Consider the following 20,696-nt stretch of genomic DNA (forward strand, 5'->3'; position numbering starts at 1 on the left):
CTGAAGAACAGCAGTCAATGCTCTTAACCGCTGAGTCATTTCTCCAGCCCGAGAGTCACAGTCTTATAATTCCAAATATTTTGCATATAAAAGCTGAATTTTCTATCTGAGAAAAAACAGCCACTTGAATGCTAATTATGATTACATTTCTTAATTTTAGAACATTAAAAATCTTAACAGCCACGTAATGTGGTTAAAGATGAATACATTTTCAAAGTAGTACATTTTAAAATGAAATCCTAATTTTACCTAAATTTTCAAGCCACATTATCACTTCGTACGGCCATTATATTCAACAGGATTTTTTCCTCAGAGAGAGGGACATGAGTTTCCACAGTCAAGGAGCCTGCTAAACAGTACATTATTCTAAAAACCTAGAATTCTAGAAATAATGAAGATAGTTTGAGGATCCCTACTATAAATTCTCAAATAATTTTAAAGTGTTTCATGTCACCAGTGGGAGATCCCACACCTCACCACGTGGTTGGCTGCAGGCAAAACATGGGCACATTAAAAATGCTGTGTGAAACATCTGTAACGGGATCCGATGCCCTCTTCTAGTGAAGACAGCAACACTGTTCTCACATACATGAAATAAATAAATCTTTAAAACTGCTGTGTGAAATTACTATCATCTTATGTATGTAAGGTGTGCATAAAACGTGAATGAATTTCTTAGACTTGGGCTCATTCAGACACCTCATTATATATGTGTAAAAATTCCAAAATCTGAGAAAACAAAATGTAAAACCCTTCTGGTCCCAAGGGAGACTGAGTTTATGTTGAAGTAACTCTGAGAAGGAGAGCATTGGAAAGGACTACTGATAAAAATGGTTCTCAACAACACTGCAAAGCCAGTTTCTGTAGAGGAAAATTGGCTAACACATCAAGCAAAGGAGAGGACAAAATAAACTTTCACACTTATCATCCGTTTTACTTTATAACAGATAGGCTGTTCTCCAACAGTGGAATGTAAGTCCAAATCAAGAAGACCTGCAGCCTGGAGAGGAGGCGTCCTCAGGACTTGGTAGGGATGAGCTGCGATCTGAACCGCTAGGCTGCAGCAGGCCAACAGACACACAATACACACAGGCCAAGGTCAAAGATCTTGGGGGGAAACAATGTTTGGGAAAGTCACCAAAAGAATGATAGAGCAAGATTAGACGACAACTCTGAGGAGTCACCCTCACCCTACTACACACACACCCCTGAGTTCTGGGGGTTGAACTCAGGGCTTTGTTCTCGGTAGGGAAGCTCTCTACTACTGAATTACACCCCAACCCTTTTTTTTTTTTTTACCATGCAGCCCAGGTGGTTTCCACGTCTTAATCCTCCTGCCTCCCGAATGCTAAGACTACAGGAAGGTTTCATGTCAGACTAGAAATCATCATTTTACAAAGTGATTTTTGCTGTATCAATGTATGGTCCAGAGTATCACGCAACTGTTACGGTTTTCTTTTCTCTCTTTCTTTCTTTCTTTCTTTCTTTCTTTCTTTCTTTTTTTTTCTTTTTTTCGGAGCTGGGGACCGAACCCAGGGCCTTACGCTTGCTAGGCAAGCGCTCTACCACTGAGCTAAATCCCCAACCCCTACAGTTTTCAATGTACAATAGTTACCTTGAAATTTTTTGTTTCCTAGAAATTAAAATATGAGAAATTGGTTCTATAGCTCACTGTTATCTGGAAATGTGCCTGAGGGAAAAGTAGGAGCTCCAAATGCAGCACAGTCAGGCCAGCCTCTTCCTGTCCTACTCTGTACTCCATTGTTGGTATGACAAGGGGATGGATTTTTGGATTGTAGTATTTGAAGTATAAATGGCGAGTGTTTTAATTTCACTCTTTACTGAGCTAACAAGTGACTCTCCAAAGCTGCTAAGCACACAGGATTTTAATAGTCTACTCCGTAGCATAGGTAACCTCTTAACAACTACTAGAAAAGTCCTTTCCTGCAGTAAGGTCACATCGGAAAAAGATAGTTGGGTTGTTCAAGTCATGCTGCAAAAGACATTCAGAATGTCCTCCACTGTACAGAAAGAGAAACAAATCATCATGCGTGCAGCACATGATAGGGCAGCACATGTTAGCACAAATGTACTCCCAGTATTTGGGAGGCAGAGAGAGGAGGATCAGGAGTTGAAGCTTATCTTTGGGTACAGAGTAAGTTTGAAGTCAGTCAGGGCTATATAAGGAAGGTCCTACCTCAAATACTCAAAGCAAACAATGTATCATGTTGAAACAATATCAAAAAAACCTCTTGTGGAGTTGGGGATTTAGCTCAGTGGTAGAGCGCTTGCCTAGGAAGCGCAAGGCCCTGGGTTCGGTCCCCAGCTCCGGAAAAAAAGAACCCCAAAAAACAAAACAAAACAAAACAAAAAAACCAAAAAAACAAAAAAAACCTCTTGTATCTTCCCATTTAGAGACATGGGAGAGAGTTTTCTAATATGTTTCACGAGTCTCATTAGACTTGTGGGTGTTTGGGATCAAACCGAGGTTTCACACATGCTCTTTTAATGAAGCACATCCCTAGGACCCCAAATTCATTTAAAAGTATTTATATTTGAGACATTCTCGCTATATAGCTCTGACTAGTGTGGAACTCACTATGCAGACCAGGTTAGCCCTGAACTCATAGAGATCCGTTGCCTCTGCCTCCCAAGTGTTGGAATTAAAGTTGTGCATTGCCACAACTAGCTCCAAAACGTAACAATCCAATCATCCTGTCCTCAACAGCACGGTTCCCGTGGTGCTGTGAATGCTAGGTCAGTCGACAGTGGTATTATTTAAAAAAGAAAGATTAGGAGATGTTTTAGTCAGGGTTTCTATTCCTGCACAAAGCATCATGAGGAAGAAGCGAGTTGGGGAGGAAAGGGTTTATTCAGCTATTTCCACATCGCTGTTCCTCACCAAAGGAGGTCAGGACTGGAACTCAAGCAGGCAGAAACCCAGAGGCAGAAGCTGATGCAGAGGCCATGGAGGGACGTTACTTACTGCCTTGCTTCCCCTGGCTTGCTCAGCTTGCTTTCTTATAGAACCCAAGATCACCAGCCCAGGGATGACACCACCCACAATGGGCTGAGTCCTGCCACCCTTGATCACTAACTGAGAAAATGCCTTACAGCTGGGTCTCATGGAGGCATTTCCTCAAGGCAGGCTCCTTTCTCTGTGATAACTCCAGCTTGTGTCAAGTTGACACACAAAACCAGGCAGTGCAGGAGGTGTGGTCTTGTTGGAGGAAGTGTGTCACTGGGTTCAAAAGTTCAAGTCAGGTCCCAGTGGACTTCCTCTCTTCCTGCCAATGGATCCAGATATAGAACTCTCAGCTATTCTCCAGCACCACGTCTGCCTGCATGCTGCCACGTTCCCTATCTTGATATGAATCAAACCTCTGAAACTGTAAGCCAGCCCCGATTAAAAGCTTTCTTTTATAAGAGTTGCTATTGTCATGGTGACTTTTCACAGCAATAGAACACTGACTAATACAGCTCCAAAGAGCCAGTCATTCATTTTTTCAGTTTCTTCTATTGTCTTGATCATTACTTCTTACAAGGTTGCTGCTGGTCAGAACCCATGGCTTCATGCATGGTGGATAAGTGCTCTACTCCAAGCAAATTCTTGGAATTTAAACAAAACTTCGTACAGAGGAAGAAGAGATATAGAATGATTGGGAGACTTTATCACCAATTTTGTGCAGTAAAAAAAAAATCAAGCAGGAATTGGAGAGATGTTAACAAACTGGAAATGGTTAATAGTTATAGAGAAACTTCCCCTCCTTTTTCTTTTTTAAAGAGAGAAAAGAATCATTTGGAGAAGCTGCTTTGGATCCTGATTCAATATTAATTTTTTATGAAGGGAGTCATGTTATACACAGCCCTGGGGAATCAACAATGACATTTGAAAAGAAAGCCATTATTTCTTAATGAGTAAGAAGCAAATATTTAAAAAGCAAGTTTACATAAGCACCACTTCAAGAAAGCAAGTTTCCACATTCAACTGGCATGACAGTGGGAGAAAAATCAGTGTCTACCTGCTAATTTCACTAACAAAAGATTTAACTAATATTTTTATTGAGTAAGGCTAGGAAGGTAATTTTAACCCAAGAGTTTTACAGAAAATAAAAGTTAATAATGAAAGGGTTAAACATCTGGAAAACTAATTTGTATTTTCTATATTGTAGGATAATAATGTTTTTATGTGTTATATAAATTATTTATTGAACTACTTATGCCTACAATGCTAATATACACTTAAGACTAGATTTCTAATTTCAAGTATTACCCTAAAGTAAATGCGATGATTTAAAGAGTAATTCTTTTTTTTTTTTTTCCGGAGCTGAGGACCAAACCCAGGGCCTTGGGCTTGCGAGGCAAGCGCTCTACCACTGAGCTAAATCCCCAACCCCGAGTAATTCTATATAATAATTCATAAATACATTATTATTGTGATAGCGATTCAGTCTTGTGACCTATCCAAAAAAAATGTATGACTCCGTGTTTACCTGCAACCACCTGCCCCAAATCCCACCAAAACATTCAGATTATAGTTTGCTATTTAAGTTAAATGATGAATAAACAATTGGGCTTCAGTAATGGAATTAGTAGACTACAGGGGAATTCCTTGGAATATTACATCAAAAAAGGTTGTACATGAAAAAACTGTTTCAGATGAAGAAAAGCTTTTCATTCTCTAGTGTTTCCCCCTAGTAAATTATTTTTTAATTTTCTAGCAAAAAAAAATGTTAAATTTACATTTATTTTCTACTAAGCACTTAAAAGTATATCCTTTAAATAGTTAGCTATGGTTCACAAGGATGAACTGGATGATAATTCAAAAAACAAAAAAACAAAAAACAAAGAAACAAACAGGAGAGCTGCAAACAGGACGTTAATACCAGCCCTCAGCTCTCTCCTCCCCTTTCCCTCTTCTTCCACTCTCTTTTCCAAGCACAGCTTGGGAAAATTCCACAATAACTCTGAACTTCTGTGTAGGAGGAAGCTTCAGTGCTTCATCATACTGTGTGGTGACAACTGCTAACAGTAGTGTGTATTTAAAAATATGCTAAGATAAGCTTTAATTTTCTTACTACAAAGGCTATGTTAACTTTTGAATGAATCATTATGTATATGTCCATCAGAATGACACTGTAAGTCCATAAATGTGTAAAATTACTATTTGTCAAAATGGAATAATTTGACACACAAAAATATTCTGGAAGAAAGGGTGGTGGTCTCCTTGTTAAGCAAGTTTGAGAAGTGCCCTCTGAAAGACGACCATGCACATTAATGGAGCTTTCCAGTGGCCCTTCAGTAAAGAAAGCTGCTTAGGGCACAGATCCCTGTATGTGCCAAAAATACCTTTTGTAGAACAGAATTTGGAAAACATTAAAATGAATATACATTGGATGAACTTACGAACTAGAGATAAAAACATTTACCAACTGAAGTCAGCTACTCTGGAGTAAAGGTCAACCAGAGCACTAATGGCTGGGAGCAAACGGGATCCAGGGAAGTCCAGGGAGTAAGTAGTTTAGACCTGGGACTCTACCTGGGTTTATGTTACACACACACCCATCGTCTCATAATGCACTTAGCAGTGTAGCTCTTTCTGCAGGTACTGTGAGCATACCCTTCTCTGAGCAATGCACCTAGCAACTGCTAACAACAAGGACCCCAACCTGTATCAACCTATACACCTACACCCTTTCCCAGTCAGCATTCAGCGATGCAGGTCTCTCTTCCCATAAGGACCAAGGACCAGTTTTTATTCCGATGTATTTGCAGTACATCCTGGATCTGATGCAGTGTAAACCGACTTTAGCTACAAGTACAATAAAGCAAAACTGTGTCTAGTAAATTTTTAGACTCTCCTATTTACTCTCTTGTGTCTATGCACATTTGGGTGTGCATTTTATTAAATCGGATGCATTATGGAAAGAAGCAACAGTAGAAAAATGATTTATGAGCTACAATCAAAACAGGATATCACCCCACTATAGCCTTATAACAAATTCTTCTTTGTGCTGACCTCATAGAGGAAGTCCTGAATGGTAACTGGGCTGTTGAGTGCCTTGGCTCATGAGACCCACTGCTCTCTAACACTACATTAGGATCTTTTCTATTGCTTTGTTTAAACGGTTTCCTTGCTATTCTCACAAACCTGTGTGAGCTTTGATTTTAAATTCTTGAATAAGAGGCCAATAATCTGCAAATGCTCAACCCTGGCCCACAGCCCTAACCACCAGCAAAACCAAGCCTCCTCAGAGGAAGAGCAACAGAATCTTAGGACACAGAATATTTAAGGTATGCTATTAAAACACGGAATAAATTGGATAAATCTATTTTCCTCCTAATTTGTAATTTTTAATTACAAGATAGTATAGAGTATTCAAATAAGTTTAAGGGGGTCCAGATCACTGGTAGAGAACTGATTTAGCATGATGAGGCGGAGTTCAATACCTAACACTGCAAAAACACCAAAAAGTGTTAACTCGAATTAACCTGATTTTCTCATTTGTAAAATCAGGACACAGTTTTATACAGTCATAACATCTCAACATTTATTAAGATTAATAAGTAAATATTACTGACAACTTTTCTAAAATGAGGTAAACAAGTGGCAAAAATTTAAAAAAAAGGAAGAAGAGGCACTAATGGAGATATATATATTGCACAAAAATATACCATGAAAGTCTGAACATATAATAGGCATGGTTGTACAGGCCTGATATCCTAGCACTGGGGAGGTGGATGTAGGGTTATCAGGAGTTCAAGGTCAGCTGAACTACATGGGAGCCTGACTGAATAAAACAAACAATAAAACAAAAAAAAATCTGAAATTGAAAAAGCTCCAATACTTCTAAAATACCATAAAACACAAAGCACATTACATTTTAGTTAAATGTGTTTCTTTAAACAAGCTTGCTTTGTTTGTTTGTTTGTTTTAAGACTTACTTATATGTCTATACAGGCATGTGTACCACATGTGTGCAGGTACTCTCAGAAGCCAGAAGAGGGTGTCCCATCTTCTGGAACAGTGAGTCATCAGATGTAGGTGCTAGGACTTGAACCCTGGTCTTCTAAAAGAACAGCAAGTGCTCTTAGCTGCTGAGCCATCTCTCCAACACCAAAGTTTTAAAGTTTTAGATTCCTTAAAAATATGGAGTAAAAATAAATTTTTAGTGATAGTTTCTTAAAAATATGTATTTCATTTTATTTTGTGTGTATGAATGTTTAGCTTGCATAACTTGTCCTGGGAATTAAACTCAAGTCCTGTAGAAGTGCAATCAGTATTCTTAACTTCTGAGCCATCTCTCTGGCCTGCTCTCCAATTTACAGTCCCTTAAGCTAACTTAACCAAGAGGTAAGCAAAAGTACTAGTCAAGAGGTTGTTTGTTTTTTTGTTTGTTTTAGGGGTGGGTGTCAGAGTCTCTTTACACAGTCCTGACTGTACTAGAACTATGTAGACCAGGCTGGCCTCAAACTCAAAGATAGCCATCTGTGTCTGCCTCCTTAATGCTGGAATTAAAGGTGTGAGCCACCATGTTAGGCTTAAAAAAAACAAAAACAAAAACAAAAAAAAAAAAAACCCCGAAAACCAAATAAAAAAGTTATAGATTATTATTTTTACTAGTTTATAATAATTATATGATTGCATTTAAGGTAGGTAATACATTTCACCCAAACACTAATAAAATGTGAATCTAGATTTAAGTGTTTTAAAGTTTTAAATTTAAAAGCTATGTGTGGTAGCACAGATCTGTAATCCAGGACGTAGGAGTGGGAGTATCTAGTTTAAGGTCCGCATAGACTACACACGTCTGAGACCAATACCTGTCAAACTCTGTTTTACTAACGTCCGACTTTTCTGGAAGAGTCTTATCTAGAGGTAGTGAAATGGCCTGCTCTGGAAAGTGAAAGCCGGAGTCTGACATGGAAGGTGTGTGACGCTGCTGCATTAGAACACTTCTGACTTTCAGTTTTTCACCTATAAAACCCTGAATATTGCCAGATGTGTGGAGAATGTCTTTAATTATAGCACCTGGGAAGGATGGGAAGGCTGAGCTGAGTCCAAGGCCAGCTCAGTCTACCTAGTTGAGTTCTGGCCAGCCTGGGCCACATAGTTAGACTGTTTGAACAAAATAACAGCAAAACCACTAAAGGCCCCAGAGGTCAACCGGGACTACTATTTTGCTAAATGGGTATGGTGTGGAATTGCCTTCTCAATTCTTACCTTTATACAGAGGTGAGAAGTACATCTCTCAGAACTTACCAGAGAAGTTTCTTTGTAGAGTGGATGGTGGTTAACATAAAAATCCTCCATTGATCAAAGTATAAAAACTAATATCAATGGAGTGTTCATCCACAAATGGGGCATTCAAATCACATGTACCCCAAAACTAAGGGACCATTGTGGAAGGTAAAGAGAGAGAGCTCTTAAGAGCCAGAGGTCGGGGAGAACTGGAGTGAAACTGTCTCTCAAACATGAGAGGACCATCAAATCCATGAATTCAGCTGCTGTGGCTGCCTGCACAAGATCAGGCCAGTTAACATTCGAGCATGGAGTGGAGAGGTACTTCTGAGAAACTTCTGACGGGTGATGGCTTCTAGGGGAGGAAGAGTCAGATTTCTTTTTTTCTTTTTTTTCTTTTTTTTTTCCTTTTCTTTTTTTCGGAGCTGGGGACCGAGCCCAGGGCCTTGTGCTTGCTAGGCAAGCGCTCTACCACTGAGCTAAATCCCCAACCCAAGAGTCAGATTTCTTAATGGATGAGGCAACCATGTTCCGGTGGATGGCCCTAGACTCCTGAGTAGACAGGCATCACAAATCGGACAGTGGTAGCTTATTAAGGAGGGCAGTGGATCTGGGAAGAGTTAGGGGACAGTGACATGAGGATGAATGTGATCAAAATGTAATGTGTGAAATTATATTCAAAATCGATAAAATCCATCTTGCTATGCTCAAAGTCAATCTAGTACTGACAATGTAATAAAAGGACCAAATAGCAACTGTTTTCAGTGAGAGGGACTAGGTGGCCAAGAGCAGAGGGACTTTTACTATATCTCCTTTATACGTTATTGGGTTTATACAAGTTTTATCTACTCCCAGAATAAGTATGCTATTAACATCATCCATAATACATTCAGAGAGAGATAAAAAAATGTTATTTTTTTTCAGTATTTGGTTTTCCTTATTAGCTCTTGTTACCCTCTTTTTCAGCCTCATTTTCCATAGTAATAATGATTATTATACCAAGAACATATTCTATTAAGAGGATAGTTTAGGGGCTGGACTGGCAAGATGGCTCAGTAGTTACAAATGCTTGCTGTGCTTACAAAGAACCCAAATTCAGCTCCCAGAGTCCACATCTTGCAGCTCACGATTGCCTGTAACTGTCTAGGGGATTTGACGCTCTCTTCCGGCCTCTGCAGGCTCTGTACTCACCCCTACCATACATTTTTATAATTAAAAATAAAATCTTAAAAAACAAAACACCAAAAAGCCTCTTCTGTAGGCAAAACTGTTACAATTTCCTAGATAACTGTGTAGGATCATATAACATTATTTATATATATTATCTAATCTTTGCTAATATATGCTAATATATCTGTTTCCCTAATCTATTGTTCTTGAGACCAACACTATTTGTGAACCTCAGGGTATTAAAGTGGTCACAGCAGCGCAAACTAAATTTCAGTGAAATTGAATCTCTGACCTTGGCATTGTTTTTTATTTAGTTCATTCAGATTCCCACACCAATGAGGTATGCACTGGTAATAAATAATTCATTTGGGAAATTTTGGTACCCATATGAGAATTACGGGCGCACTGATTTATTTTTTAAGCATTAGTTATGCAAATTTATTATTCTGTATATCTTGTTTAAAATCAATCGCCCTCAACATGCTCATGGACTTGCTGAGGGCAGAACTCAGTTTCGGATGCATTTAGCATTGGAAGATTTTACAGGCTAATCCCCACTTTAAACAAAACCAGTAAATACCTAAAGTGGCCCACTGATATCACAAGGCCTGAATAGTCTCAGACACCTGGGTCTATCTTTTATGTATTTCAATTTGTGCACTAAGAATCACCTCTATTTTACTTTCCTGACAGTCAGGAAAGTACTCAAGGTCACACAACAGGTTAGAGTTAAAATTAAAAACTAGGACTGTTTAATCACCAGGCCTAAGCTTGTTCATACCCATGAAATCAGCAAAGGAAATATTATCTTAACCTGTGAATAATGGCTTGGTTGCTAGGGCAGAGAGAACGGGTAGGTGTGCTGACACCATTCACAGTTTTAAAATCAAATGGTATTACACTGTGTCTAAAGCATTGACAGCTCTAACTCTTGTTCCTGTTTGCAAGTTTCTGGATGTTAAGCTCTGAAAAGCATTACTTTGAAATCCCGTTATGATATATTCAATATATATAAGTGAGTACCAGCTCAACTTGAACCCCACACTGTACCTAATAATTTTTATTGTCCAGTTACCCAGGCAAAAGAATTATAAATTGGTCCATCTAAAAAATGAATTAATTTCAAAATAAAACTAAGTTACTCAGAAGCCATCGTCTCAGGTACCTTTAGTCTTGTGGGAAATTTACAAGAGGGTATTTTTAAAAGAATCTCAGGTTCGACTTGAGCAGCTACTCTTCCTTTCAATTCCTATACAAACCTATTTAGAATCCTAGTTCTTAGAAATGCCTTACAAAATGCCACCATAGCAAGAATGCCACAGTCTGAATAATAACCAGGCTTGCAACTTTTTAGAAGGAATCTAGATTAAAGAACAGAGGTATATTTCTACCTCTGCAGATTTCTCCAGTGATAAAAATAAGTCTGACTGTTAACTGTACAGTGGGTACCACAAAAACTCCGTGAAATTCTCTAAGATAATTATTAACGAAAATTACAATTTTCAACAGAGACCAATTTACTGATATGTCTCCATATTAGTGAAGAAACAAGAAAGGCATAAACTTAACGGGCCAAGAGCTGACTTAAGCACAGGATGTGTTATGTATGGGCTGCAACAATGAACAGAAACCTTTAACAATATAAATTAGAACCCTTCTTTTAGATCTCAAAGCACTTTGGTAAACTTTGGGTCGGCACATAATAGGAAATCCGAGTTAAATCTCTTAAGCATTATTTTGCTAGAGTCACAAGAAAAAAGAATCAATCCATCCTTTATTACTATAGAAATGACAAAGTGAGGGCACAAAGGGTGTCAAGAATAAAGGCTTGCAAAGGTCTGTCTCTAACCCTGTCCTGAGGAGCTCGATCAGTTCAAGGAGCCGAATAAGGTTGCTTGGGAGGAGATCCTGAAAGGGTAGGCGTAAAATCTCAGACCTCACCACCACCCTTCCCCCTCTCACCTCTCTGAGAACAGCTCAACCGGAGCTGTCCGAGTGACTGCCGCCATCACCATCGCCATCACCCGGCGCTCGCTCAAGCGCGGAAGGGAGGCCCGGCCACTCCCGTTCCTCGTGTGGCTCCCGCAAGGCGGAGGCCTCTCTGTCAGCCCCCGCCCCAGCTCCACGGTCGGCCCAGTGTCAGCTTGCCGCTGTCTCCGCCTGCTCTCCAGGGACCGCCGCCACTTCCGGGTTCAGCTTCCACCTTTTCTTTCAGAACGGCCCCAGCCACCGGCTCACGGCTTCGAGGCGGCGCGCCTCTGACGCCACCACCCGGCGACCTCGGTCGGGACCTGCACGGGGCGGCGGCGGGCTGCGCATGCGCACAGGGCGAGCGTGCCAGAGCGCGGGAAGCGGCTCTGTGCGGCGAGACGCTCGTGCACCCGGGCTGCTCTTCGTTCGCGTTTCCCAATCCTGCAGAGGAGAAGCTTGTCACCTCCCCGGGCGTATGTGACATACCCTCCGCCGCATCGTGCTGTCGCTCCTCGGGTGAGGGAAACCGGACTGCACGGCGCGCAGAGGACGACCTCCCTCCTGAAAATATCAGTTCTTGGAAAGCAGCTCAGGTAGGGAAAGATGCCGGCCATACAGAAGCCCATGAGGTACGGACATACAGAAGGACACACCGAAGTCTGCTTTGATGATTCTGGAAGGTAAGCATCTTTGGAAACAAAGGACGGTTCAGGCGTGATTGTTGCCGGTCATTCGCGGCACGTACAGTCAGTCGAAGATGTCCGATGCGGAGGGACCGAGGGAGGAATAGACCAGGAACGCCTCTTTCCCGAGGCATCTTTGCTTTGAACTGTCATGGTACTTCTAGGATCTCAGGAAAGTTAAACTCCTTTACCCGGAGGAGTGCCTTCTCGACACACACATTTTCATTCGGTGTCATGCTCATTTTATGAGCCAGTTAAGCATCAGCGGTTGGTGTAATTTGCAATGACTGTCTTGCCCAGAAGATGGAATTTTGCAGCTTCCTCTTTCACAGTGTTCCCTGAGTATTAGAGGACATAATGTAAATGTCTAGCTTAGGGCTCGATACTGAGAAGTCAGCCCCTTGTGCACTCCTGGGTCTACATTGGCCACCATTTGCTGGAAACGGAGGCTGCTTTAGGAAAAGGCTGAGGGTAGCATTTGTAATGTGCACAAATATTTAGAAGGCAGTTTGAGGCTACGCAGTTTAGCTAAGCAGTAGTACTGAGTACGCCCTTGGGTCTGTGACCACCCCTGCTATGGGCTTCCAAAAGGGTTTTCCAACCAAGAATGGGTTCCCCTTTGTGGAATAGACCTTAAGTCCAAATAGCACTTGGTTACCCCCATAACTGTCACGCCGCCACACATGCCCACCCCAGTAGACAGACATATATTGCCTCAGAAAGCACAGACTGATCTCAAACTTGATATGTAGCTGAGGCTGCCTTGGCCTCCCAAGCACTGAGGTTGTAGTCAGTGCTACCACACCTGGCTAAACACTTTCCTATGACTCCCTTCTGGCTTTCCCATTTGGGAGCTAGTCATTTTTTTTCCCAAACATTTATTTTATTCATAGTCTTTCCTTCCTTCCCTCTCTTTTTCCCTTCCTTTTATTTAAATTTGCATTTTGTGTGTGTCCAGATAGGACATAAACAGAATGAACAAGAGCACTTGGGAGATGAGACATTTGAAAAACAAGCAGTAATAATAGTTACATGAAGCTATTTTCATAATTGTTTTTGGGTCCTCGAGCTCATATATTCAAACATTCGTTATAGTTTCTATGTGTCACAAGCTGACACTGGGGATAAGGTGGTGACTGGGCAGGCAGTCCTTGCTGTTGCAGAAATTACGGGCTCATTTTTCTCTTATACCAAGAAATAATTTTATGCCAAGGAAGAACTGTAGAGAACATTAAACTCATCTTCATTTTATAGAATGAGAACTTAAGAGTCTGTTATTGATGTTTATGTGAAAAAATATTCGCTAATGTATTGATTTTTGTTTCAAAATATATAAAGGTAGCATTTCGTAAAGAGCTCCTGGAACTGGGTGACATTTTACTTTGTGCCTGTCCTTCACAGTTTTATTGTGACTTGTGGAAGTGATGGTGATGTGAGGATGTGGGAAGATTTGGACGACGACGATCCTAAGTCCGTTAATGTTGGAGAAAAGGCATTTTCATGTGCTTTGAAGGTACTTATTGATGTGAAGAAATGATAGCATGTGACTTTTATGCTTGGGTGGAAAAATATATAAAAATATAAATTTCTCCTTGCTGTATTTTCCTAGGTCTGTATATCTTTGGGGAGCACTTAGTTTTTTTTTTGTTTTTGTTTTTTTTTTTTTGTTTGTTTGTTTTTTAAAGTTTATTTATTTATTTATTTATTTATTTATTTAATTCCATGTGTGTTTGCAGTTGTACGTCAAATCCAGAAGGGGCATCAGATCCCTTGGGGCTAGAGTCACTGGCAGTTGTGTGCCAGGAACCCAACTCAGGTCCTCTGGACATGCTTTTACCTGCTAAGCCTGAAAGTCAAACTATTTCTTACAGAAGTTTTGAATATGTCTGATACATTTTTCTCCCCACCCTCAGGCTTTTACTGTTGTTGTTGTTGTTTGTTTCTTGAGACAGGATCTTTACAGCCCAGGCTAGCCCCTGACTGACTGTATAGCCAAAGGTGACCTTGAACTCATGGTCCTTCTGCTTCTTCTTAAGCAGAAAGATTATAGGCATGCACCACCACACTGAGTTTATATGTTCCGGGGTGGATATCAAACCCAGGGCTTCTTGCTTGCCAGGAGAGCGCTCTACTAACTGAAACCCAGCCAGTATCGATGTTTATAATAACAAAGGTTGGAAGCCCTTAATACAGATGTATTTTCATGGGTTTAGAAGAAAGTGAAGATGTTATAACCTCTGAGTGTCAGTAGAGATCACTTCATAAGAGTAGAAAACTCCCTCTTTTTTTCTCCTCCAATAATAACTGTGTCTTATCTTTGTAATGAAAGTTTATAAGGAAGGGAAAGTAAACTAGGTCTTATTAGTTTGTAACAAATTACCACAACCTCTTGGTGGCCTGAAACACTAGAACACTTTCTTTACAACCCAGGAGGCAAAGTGTCTGAGATTTAAGGTGGCCACAATTGACTCTTGCTGGTCCGTGAGGGATAGATAATTTCTTTCTTGTCTGCCTTCTGGTTGTCACAGTCCACAGCAGTCTGTCTCCACATCACTCCATCTCAGTAGTGAAAGGCTTGATTGTGTTGCCGAAACAGGGCTTTGCTGTATGGCTCTGTCTTCTGATGTCTTCTGCACCCAAACTGCTTTCTTTCTTTGACTGATTAGTCTCCTCAAGTTGATATGAGGCATCCTTGAAAATATAACTGTTTTTCTTACCAGCAGTAAAAGAAAAATTATAGGCTAAGGATTGGCTTGTGGAGGTAGAATTAAGTTTTCTAAAGCTAGGAAAGTTTTCTCACTCGTGTTTAGGAAAATTGTATACTGAAAAGTTCTGTCTGCATGAACTACGTTTATGAGGCTTTGTGGTTTTTCCAGGAATTTTCATTATAGCGATGCTATTAACTGATGTGGATTTGTTATGCCAGTATGTCTAACCTCTATTTCTTCTTCTAGAATGGGAAATTGGTCACTGCAGTCTCTAACAATACCATCCAAGTCTATACATTCCCTGAAGGAGCTCCGGATGGCATATTAACACGCTTCACTACAAACGCAAACCATGTGGTCTTCAATGGGGACGGCACTAAAATTGCTGCTGGGTCAAGGTGAGCTCAGCTCCACAAGAGGGTTGAAGAGCAAGAGTTTTAGAACTCAGAACCCTTCCACCTTTATTGTCATTGCCAAGCCTTTACAAAAAAGCTTTTTGAGGACAAACTTGTGAGATACACACACACACACACACACACACACACACACACACACACACAAAATATATGTGATATATATATCGCATAATTATGTGTGTATATGCATATATTGCTTTTGTACTGAAAAAGATCAGAGACAGGTGATAACTTGTTACAAATTTAAAAAATTATTTTTATTGCATATAATCAAACAGCAGGTTATTTGATTGGGATGAGAGTTTGCAGTAGGTCTAAGAAGAGTTCCAGCATCCACTCCTGGTCTTGAAGCATTTTCAGCCAGGCTTTAGAAGACGCTGTGTATTGGCATTTATTCAGGCGGCTCCCTCTTGACTGTTTGCAGTGATTTTCTGGTCAAAGTCGTGGATGTGATGGATAACAGCCAGCAGCAAACATTTCGAGGACACGACGCCCCTGTTTTAAGTCTGTCTTTTGATCCTAAGGATGTCTTTCTGGTAATTCTTGCATTCCTTTCTCGTTTTGTTGGGTATGTTTAGAGCTCTGGGAGAATTGGAAGAATAATTCACCCTATTGGTAAAAGACTTTTTAAATCAGTTGAACCAATTTCTATGTGGTACTATAGATATAATAACTATATGCAATTACACACACATAATAGATGGAACTACAGAGAAATAATTCGTTTATTTCTGCAGGCATCAGCTAGTTGTGATGGAACCGTCAGAGTGTGGACTATATCTGATCAGGTAAATAAATAAATTTGAATTTAAAACACTTTGTCCGTTTCTAGGATTTTGGGGCATTGCATATTATTGATCCAAATTAGTTATTTATCTTTTTAATCTGTTTCGTGGAGTAACATTAAACATTACTTTCATTATTCCAAAACAGTCTGACATAAACATAAACTTGTTAAACAGTAATTGTTTTTACACCAACTCACGGGGGGAGCTATAAACAGTCTATACCTTTTAAGCTTGATAAAGGAGGCAATTTAGTGATTATATTTAGACTGTAAGTACCCTGCTCTGGGCTTGTATTAGATGTTGCTAATAGAGAAATGAATAAGACAGAGACCACATTGGAGTTGCCGAATCACATAGAACTTAAGCTTCCGTGAATCTGGCTTGGTACAGGATTTAAAGACAAAATGGGAAAAAAAAATGTTCTCCAGATGGATGGAGGGTCTGTCTGAGGTGATCAGTGGGTCTGTCATTCATAGAGATTCTGTGGCTGATAAGGAATACCCTTAGTAACCACTATGCCCTCCCTGCACGCTTGACTTAGTTTTAGCTTTGATAAGTTCGATTCCTTAGCGTTTTATGGCAGACCTCTCAAGATTTATTTATTTTGTTGACATGGGTATTTTAATTTATTGAAGGTCTTTTTAGTTTTGTAAGTCATGCTTGCTTAATGTGCACAGAAAATTCTCTTGTATAAGATTTGTACTCTTGTATCTCAAAGACTTAAAAACAGCGTAGGCTAATTTGGTGTGATAGTTAAAGCGTATTAAGTTGCTTTTACTCAAGATAAAACAAGTGGAAGAACCACCTGTTATGTACGTCTCGGCTTTGTATCTATTTTGAGAGAAACTTTTGACAAGGAGAAGTAAATTTTCATTTTTTAAAATCAGACTTGTGCTGCTAGTTGGCCGGTACTGCGAAAGAGCAATGATGTGGTGAACGCAGAGTCCATCTGCAGACTCGCATGGCAGCCCAAGACCGGAAAGGTAAGTGGCGCTTAGTGTTCAGCCTTAAGTTAGTCCCTTTGGTCCTTGTTTATTGTTGGTGTGAAAGTCTGGCTTTTTATTGTAATTTTATTTGTATTACATATTTTAGAACTCTAAGCCAAATCATCCTGAAATGCTTCAAGAAACATTTCAACTTTAAAAGTTTTTTGTAGTGCGTATGAATGTGATGCTTGGGTATATGCTTGCATGCCATGGTGTAGAGAAGACAACTTTGAAAAAGAATCTGTAAGAAGTTGAGATATGAGCTGGCAAGATGTCTCTACTTGCCCAGACAGTGTGAATGTTCCCTTGGACTTTCGTAACAGTGAGAGGATGGGTCTTTTCAAATTGTGTTTTACAGAATTATTTTTATATTTTTCTTTCCATTAATGCTTAATGGGACAACTCTGAAACAGGATTATACGCCGTGTTGAAGAGATTTGGAAGTCTTACTCAGAATAAATGACTCAGCACTGCTTCTAGGTTTATTCTATAAGTGAATTTATACATGTACACTACAGTGTATGTATAACTAAAATATACCAGTCCATGAGATTGCAGCTGTCTCAGGTGTTCATGGATAGGGAACTGGTTAAATAGGTGGTAGTCCAGAAAGTAGGCCTCTCTATAATGCTTAGAATGAGGGATGTCTCTTAAGTCCTCATAAGATAGACTTCAATATATTAAGTGCAAACCATCAAGCTACAAAATAGTAGGTATAGATAGAATGATAATGCTTATTAATAAAGAAATATTCTACACATGAATACTTAAACATACACATACACTTATGCATCTTTCCTTGTATTTTGAGAAGGAGCTTATGATCGAGCCTGCTATGTAGCTAGGGAAGGCCTTAAACTCTTGCCTCTGCCTCTGACGGCTAAGATCACAGGCTCACAAACACCTGCTTGAATTCGTACTTTTGTAATCCGCTTATATTTGCTATTATGAGTAGAACTGGTTTTGATTTGGAGAGACTTTCAGAACAGATCCTTCTTTTTGCATCTTGTAAATATTTTCTCTTGGTCACAGGACTAGCTATGTAGCCCAGGCTGCTTCAAAGTCAGAATTCACCTGCCTCTTTCTGAATCCTGGGATTATGGGCATATATGATGGGCATGTTTTATTTTAAGAAGGGGCTCATGGTTAAGCCGACTGTGTACGTTCATAAGCTAAGAGAGCACTTAAGAGTATAGATTTGTGGGGTTGGGGATTTAGCTCAGTGGTAGAGTGCTTGCCTAGCAAGCGCAAGGCCCTGGGTTCGGTCCCCAGCTCCGAAAAAAAGAAAAAAGGAAAAAAAAAAAAAAAAAGAGTATAGATTTGTCCAGCAGTGGTGCTGCATGCCTTTAATCCCCGCACTCTGGAGGCAGAAGCAGGCAGATCTCTGAGTTCAAGGCCAGCCTAGGTCTACAGAGTGAAGTCCAGGACAGCCGGGGTATTCACGTTGGTAGCATATTTACTAAAATTGGAATGATACGGAGAATTTAGCTTGGTCCCTGTGCAAGGATAACATGTAAATTCATGAAGCATTCTATATTTTTTTTTTCAAAAATTCTATAATGTTATATCCTTATATGCTGTTTTTTTTTTGTTTTGTTTTTATTTTTGTATATGTTGTTTTAAAATTAGTAGATTTTTAAAATTAATTTATATATGCTTGGATATCTGTGGTTCAAACCTGAGTCTGAGCCACAGAAGCCAGCAAGTGGAAAGAAAGAACAGGCTCCCACAAGCTGTCCTCTGACCGCTCTGTAGGCTGCATGCTTGCTTTCTCACACGCGCATACACAGTATTTACTACATACAGGAGCTACTACACTGCTGCTTTGTTCTTTGTTGAACGTAATGGAGTGGTGGCCGCTCGCTTTTCTCTGATCAAAATTTCATCAAGTTTTTGTTTTTGTTTTGTTTTGTTTTGTTTTTTTGAGTTTTATAAGTAGCAACTGAAATTCAAATATGCTCTTATATCTTGTAGATTTAGCTAAATTAATTTTTCTCTGCAAGTTGAATTAATTAACCTTGTCTTTCTCATAGTTTCTAGCAGTTCCTGTTGAAAAGTCTGTTAAGCTGTACAGAAGAGAAACTTGGAGTAATCCGTTTGACCTTTCAGACAGTTCTGTCATCCAGGTAGGTCTTGTAACTGTAGAGAAGCTTTGATGAAAACCTTACTGAAAACTTTTGCTAGATATGAAATGTGTGGGCTCAGTGGTAAGAGTCCTGGCTGCTCTTCCAGAGAACCCAGGCTCGATTCCCAGCACCTACTTGCTAACAACCATCTGGAATCCCAGTTTCATAGAATCTGATGTTCTCTTTTGGCTTCCACAGCAGTACATGCAGATGGTATAATGCAGGCATAAATGCAGGCAAAACACCTATCCACGTAAAAATAAGTAAATAAAAGAAATAAGTGTATAGGAAGTAAAATTACTCTTAGTGCCAAGCAGTGGAAGGACATGCCTTAGTCCCAGCACTCAGGCAGAGGCAGATGGATCTCGGAGTCAGAGCCAGCCTGCTCTACAGAGTTCCAGGACACACAGGCCTACACATAAAAACCCTGTCTTGAAAAACAAAACAAACCAAACAAACAGATAAAAATTATCCTAGCTTGATATTAGAGTGGATTATTCTTGAATTTTATTGTTTCAGTAAGACCTGTGATCTAGTCTTTAGAACTTTAATAGAAAAAAGATTAATTTATTTATTTATTTATTTATTTATTTATTTATTTATTTATTTATTTTTTGGTTCTTTTTTTCGGAGCTGGGGACCGAACCCAGGGCCTTGCGCTTCCTAGGCAAGCGCTCTACCACTGAGCTAAATCCCCAACCCCTTTATTTTATTTTTTTAAAGATTTTTTTTTTAATTTTTTAATTGATGTGTGCTACCCTGCTTGGCTAGATTTATTTTAAGTGTACGAGGGGTGTGTGTGTGTGTGTAATTGGAACATGTATGTACCTGGTGCTTGTGGAGGCTAGAAGAGTCCTCTGGGTCCCCTGGAGCTAGAGTTCTGGATGGACGTGTGGGTGCTGAGAACTGAACCCAGGTCCTCATCAAAAGCAGTCAGTGCTCCTAACCACTGAGCCATCTCTCCAGCACCTTGTTATTTTCCTTATTTGGACTCTAGCTCTCATTTCCCCATTTCTCTTAAATTTTAGATCAAAAAGTTACTGATCTCTACTTGTTCACTCTATACTCGAGTATGCTTTTCCAGTTAAAGTCTTGGGGTGTGAACAGTGATGTGCTAAGGTTCACCTCACTTACTGGCGCTCTTCATTTCATGGTGAATGTTACGATTCCTTGTAGTTCGTATGTTTGCTTTCTTTACAGGATAGCATTGTTTTATATTTCATTTTTTTTTAAAAATTAGGCAGGTACTACTTTTCTCTTGGCTAACATATGCTAATAGCTGAATTTTATAGAAAAGGATTAGAAATAAATATGCTCTATTGTATTTTATATACCAAATGTAACTAGAATAACTCAGAGTAGAGATTTAAAACCATTGGGAGTAATAACGTGAGTAGTTTCAAAATGTACAACATTATTACTGTTTCTTTGTAGACACTCAATATCGTGACCTGGTCTCCCTGTGGGCAGTATTTGGCTGCAGGTGCGATTAATGGCTTAATTGTAGTTTGGAATGTGGAATCCAAAGAGTGCATGGAAAGGTACAATTTATTGTTACTGTTTAATTAGGAAACATTTGTATGTTATGACTGTTACTCAAAATGAA

General features: G+C 39.6%; 1 protein-coding gene and 1 non-coding gene across 2 annotated transcripts in view; both read left to right on the forward strand.

The window, feature by feature from the left end:
* Positions 1 to 11,769: 11,769 nt before the first annotated feature.
* Positions 11,770 to 20,696, forward strand: part of Wdhd1 (WD repeat and HMG-box DNA binding protein 1) — a 33,068-nt gene continuing 24,141 nt past the window's right edge. Inside the window, exons 1-8 of the mRNA XM_032917954.1 lie at positions 11,770 to 12,063; positions 13,468 to 13,579; positions 15,021 to 15,172; positions 15,615 to 15,726; positions 15,928 to 15,978; positions 16,866 to 16,961; positions 18,998 to 19,090; positions 20,525 to 20,631. Coding sequence (XP_032773845.1) covers positions 11,987 to 12,063; positions 13,468 to 13,579; positions 15,021 to 15,172; positions 15,615 to 15,726; positions 15,928 to 15,978; positions 16,866 to 16,961; positions 18,998 to 19,090; positions 20,525 to 20,631 — 800 coding nt within the window. The 5' untranslated portion in view covers positions 11,770 to 11,986. The remainder of the gene's footprint in view (positions 12,064 to 13,467; positions 13,580 to 15,020; positions 15,173 to 15,614; positions 15,727 to 15,927; positions 15,979 to 16,865; positions 16,962 to 18,997; positions 19,091 to 20,524; positions 20,632 to 20,696) is intronic.
* LOC116914180 lies at positions 18,400 to 18,505 on the forward strand. The gene has a single exon (XR_004389723.1). It is a non-coding gene; the product is annotated as a U6 spliceosomal RNA (small nuclear RNA).

Source organism: Rattus rattus, chromosome 12, assembly GCF_011064425.1.
Source record: "Rattus rattus isolate New Zealand chromosome 12, Rrattus_CSIRO_v1, whole genome shotgun sequence".
NCBI classification, from domain to species: domain Eukaryota; kingdom Metazoa; phylum Chordata; class Mammalia; order Rodentia; family Muridae; genus Rattus; species Rattus rattus.